The sequence below is a fragment of the Gymnogyps californianus genome, unplaced genomic scaffold (assembly GCF_018139145.2).
Source record: "Gymnogyps californianus isolate 813 unplaced genomic scaffold, ASM1813914v2 HiC_scaffold_416, whole genome shotgun sequence".
NCBI lineage: Eukaryota > Metazoa > Chordata > Aves > Accipitriformes > Cathartidae > Gymnogyps > Gymnogyps californianus.
Genome location: NW_026114308.1, coordinates 9051 through 12615, shown reverse-complemented (window position 1 = coordinate 12615; position 3565 = coordinate 9051). Strand labels below are relative to the sequence as shown.

Below are 3565 nucleotides of genomic sequence, written 5' to 3'. Positions count from 1 at the left end.
CTGGGCACAGCAAAGCTCCACAGAGGCGGCTCAGTGGGGCAGGGGGCCAGGGGCCGGGCTGGGCAGCTGGAGATGCCACGCAGGGAGAAGGGTGCGACTGGTCAGACGTGCACTGGAGGGACCCTGGGGTGTCTTGGAGAGGAGAGGTCACTGCTGGGCACAGACAGCTCCAGCTTTGGGGAGGATAAGGACCATCTGATCTATGCGTTTGTCAGCCTACAGCCAGCCAGCCTACAACTCAACCCGTCCATCCACACCTGCGACCCTTACAGCCCAGCCCATCTACAACCCAACAGCTTATCCATCATGCCCACAATCCTACAGCCCACCCATCCACACCAACGACCCTACCCATCCACCCACCCACCCCTACAAGACTACACCCCAGCTCACCTTACAGCTTATCCATCCACACCTACAACCAGCCAACCCACAGATCAACACTTCCACCCACCCACACTACAACCCTAAAGACCAGCCAACCTACAACCCCACAGCCCAGCCATCCACACCTACCATGCTGCACCCCAGAGAACCTACAACCCCACAGCCCCACCAACCCTACAGCCGGACCCATCCATCCTCCTCTAACCCTAACTGGCCAGCAAGTCAGCCACGCCCCATACAACCCCACCACCCACCTATTCCCTACGCCAGCCCCACACAAACCCACCCTCCCATCCCTCTGACCCCAACGCCCATCCCCACCTGCGAAGCACTGCCCTGACCCCCACCTTGAGAAGCCAGCCCCCTGCCCACATTGCCTCTCTGAACAGCTGCCCATTGTTCACCAGGTCCTCAACGACGAGATGTGTGAGATCTGCGAGGTGTGGACGGCTGAGAGCCTCTTCCCCTGCCGTGTCTGCAGCCGGGTGTACCACGACGGCTGCCTGCGCCGCATGGGCTACCTGCAGAACGACAGTACCATGGAGGTGACGGAGACGGCACACACTGAGACGGGCTGGAGCTGCTACTACTGCGTGAGTGCCTGGGGTGGGGGACGCCGGGCTTCTGCTGGGTGATGGGTGCTCCCCAGGGAGCTGTGCCCCTTGTGGACATGAGCAGGGTCCCATGTCGCAGCCTGGTCTGGGGGTGATGGGGGACCTGCTGCTCCCCGGCTCCTGCCACCCACCTTGGCCTGATGGGGAGCCACCAAAAGACAGGGAACAGCGGCCCTTCACCACCTCCCCACCCCGGCAGCCAGCCCCCCAACACCTTGGCGGGGGACATGACACCAGGGGGCCCGCCGCTGGGCATGCAAGGAGCATGTGGCAAAGCTGGAATGGTGCCTGAAGCCCAGGTGTGTGAAGCCACCCCACTGCAGCACCCCTGGGTGACACAGCACACTGCCCCTCTCTGCGTGCCCACACCCGCACGCCTTTAAGGGATCCCAGTGCCATGGGACGGCCAAGTGCTCACACCACCCCCACCCCGTGCCTTTGCCCCACGGCTCCTCTCTGCCTCCCACCCCAGGACAACCTAAATCTCCTGCTGACGGAGGAAGAAATGTACAGCCTGATGAAGACCCTGCGGCAGTGCAAGATCATTCCAGGTGCGGACCCTTTCCACAGCAGGTCCCGGACACAGTCCTGGCCCCTGGGCCGGGTGCTGCTGCTCCAGGGTGGGGATGTTGCCGCTCCCCTGCCCAGTGGGAGGCAAAAGCTCCGCTAAGGCTGGCAGCTGGCAGGGTCCCCGTTAGTGCAAGCAGAAGCAGGAAAGGGGAGGGATGGGGGGGGGGAGAGCGCACGGTGCTCCCGGGGACCTGGAGAAAGGCTGGGCACCCCAAATTGCCATGCCTCTGAGCCACCCTGCTTCATGTCACCAGCCCCAGGTAATGCATGGGGCACCTTCAACCTCCCCGGGCCCCCCTGAGAGCTGCCCCCTGCCCTCTCCCTGCAGACCCTCCTCGCTGGGCTCTCTGGCAGGTGCCAGCAGGATGCTCCCAGGGAGGGCGAGGGTGGTTGGGGGAGGCGGGTCCCCCCTCCCTGGGTGCTGCGCAGCAAATCTGTCCCCCGCAGAGACCTGTCTGACCCTGGACAACTTCCTGCACTACAAGCACCTGGTGCACAAGCAGCAGTTCGAGCAGCCCATGGCTGAGGCCCAGGAGGAGCGGGCAGCCCTGCAGTTCTCCGCCCTGGACCCCGACAAGAAAGGGCACGTCAAGTGGCATGACTTCCTCTCTCATGAGTCCATCCAGCTGCTGCAGAAACTACGGCCGCAGGTACAGCCACGGCACCCAGAGCCAGCACCCACAGCCGCAGCAACCATGGCCATGGCACCTGGGGCTGGCTCCCATGGCCAGCACCCATGGCTGCAGCACCTGGGGCTGGCTACCACAGCTGGCACCCATGGCCATGGCACCCGGAGCAGCAGACCCCCACAACGTTGGGTGCGGGGGCAGGAGGTTCCCCACGTCCCAGCCCCCCACCGTGGGGTGAGCCCTTCCCCTCTCTGCCCCCCCAGAACGCCCTGCTGTGGCTGCTGACGGCCAAGGAGCGGGAGCGGGCACGGGCTGCCTTCCTGGCTCTTGACCAGGACAGCGACGGATTCATCAGGGAGGGCGAGTGCCGCCAGGCCCGGCACGCCTGGTTCCGCAAACACCAAAAGGAGACACTGTCCTGCAACGTCAGGTATGAGGGTGCCCACCCCAGGGGGGGTGTCCGGGGCATGACATCCCTGCTGGGGCTCCCACCACAGCCCCAGCACCCACCGAAGGGGCTCGGCATGCAAATGGGTGCCCCTCCTTTCCCACCACCTCCCCCTCCACGGCCCCGCAGCCCTGCCCTGGCCTGGCATGCCCTCTTCCCCCACTGCCACCATTTGAGGTGCAAGGAGGGGGAAGAAGGGTGCCCTCCTCCCCCTCGCAGCATCAGCCATGTAGGGCCCATGTCGGAGAGCAGCCCTGCTAGCAGTGGCAGCGGCAAGAGCCAGGAGAAGACCCACCGGCCATGGAGCAGGAGGAGGCCAGGTGAGGCCAGGGGTGGTTTGGGGGGGTGGGGGCACCCTCCCATTTTGGAGGAGACAATGAGGGAGCAGCAGCATCAAGGGGCAGCCAGCTGGTGAGCCCACATCTGCCCCACAGGCCCGTCGACTGGCCCAGCTTCCTGCGGGAGAACGTCGCCTACATCCTGGCTGCCCGCCCCAACAGCGCTGCCCTCCACCTGCAGCCTCCGGCCTAGCTCCCGCCCGCCCCACAGCACCATCTTGGGTGGCGAGGTCTCTCCTGCCGCCGTCGTGCTGCCATGGCGACCTGCCCTGCCCCTCTATGGGCAGAGCTGGCCGCCAATTGGCTAGCGGGGAAGCGGCCGCGCTGCCCTCTCCCCTGCCTCCACTTCGGATTGGCCGTGAAGAGGATGGATGCCAGGCTCTGATTGGCTGAAGGAGTGGATGCGGCCCCAGGGTCTCTGATTGGTGGGGAGAAGTGGGGAGGGGCAAGGAGTGGCTTCACTGGTCTCGCACCTCACAGGCCCTGCTGGCCAGGGATGCCGTGGGGCACGAGGGGCAGGGAACCCGCTGCCCCCACAATCCCCAGTTCCACAGCACCCCCTCACCTACCAGCACCCAG

At 65.3% G+C, this 3565-nt stretch overlaps 1 protein-coding gene across 1 annotated transcript; it reads left to right on the top strand.

Moving 5' to 3' along the window:
- Positions 1-797: 797 nt before the first annotated feature.
- PHF24 (PHD finger protein 24) lies at positions 798-3179 on the top strand. Its single transcript, XM_050914475.1, is given in 7 exon segments — positions 798-980; positions 1474-1552; positions 2019-2221; positions 2464-2630; positions 2868-2938; positions 2941-2968; positions 3083-3179. Coding segments are annotated over 7 exon segments (816 nt in total). The 5' UTR covers positions 798-809.
- Positions 3180-3565: the final 386 nt, after the last annotated feature.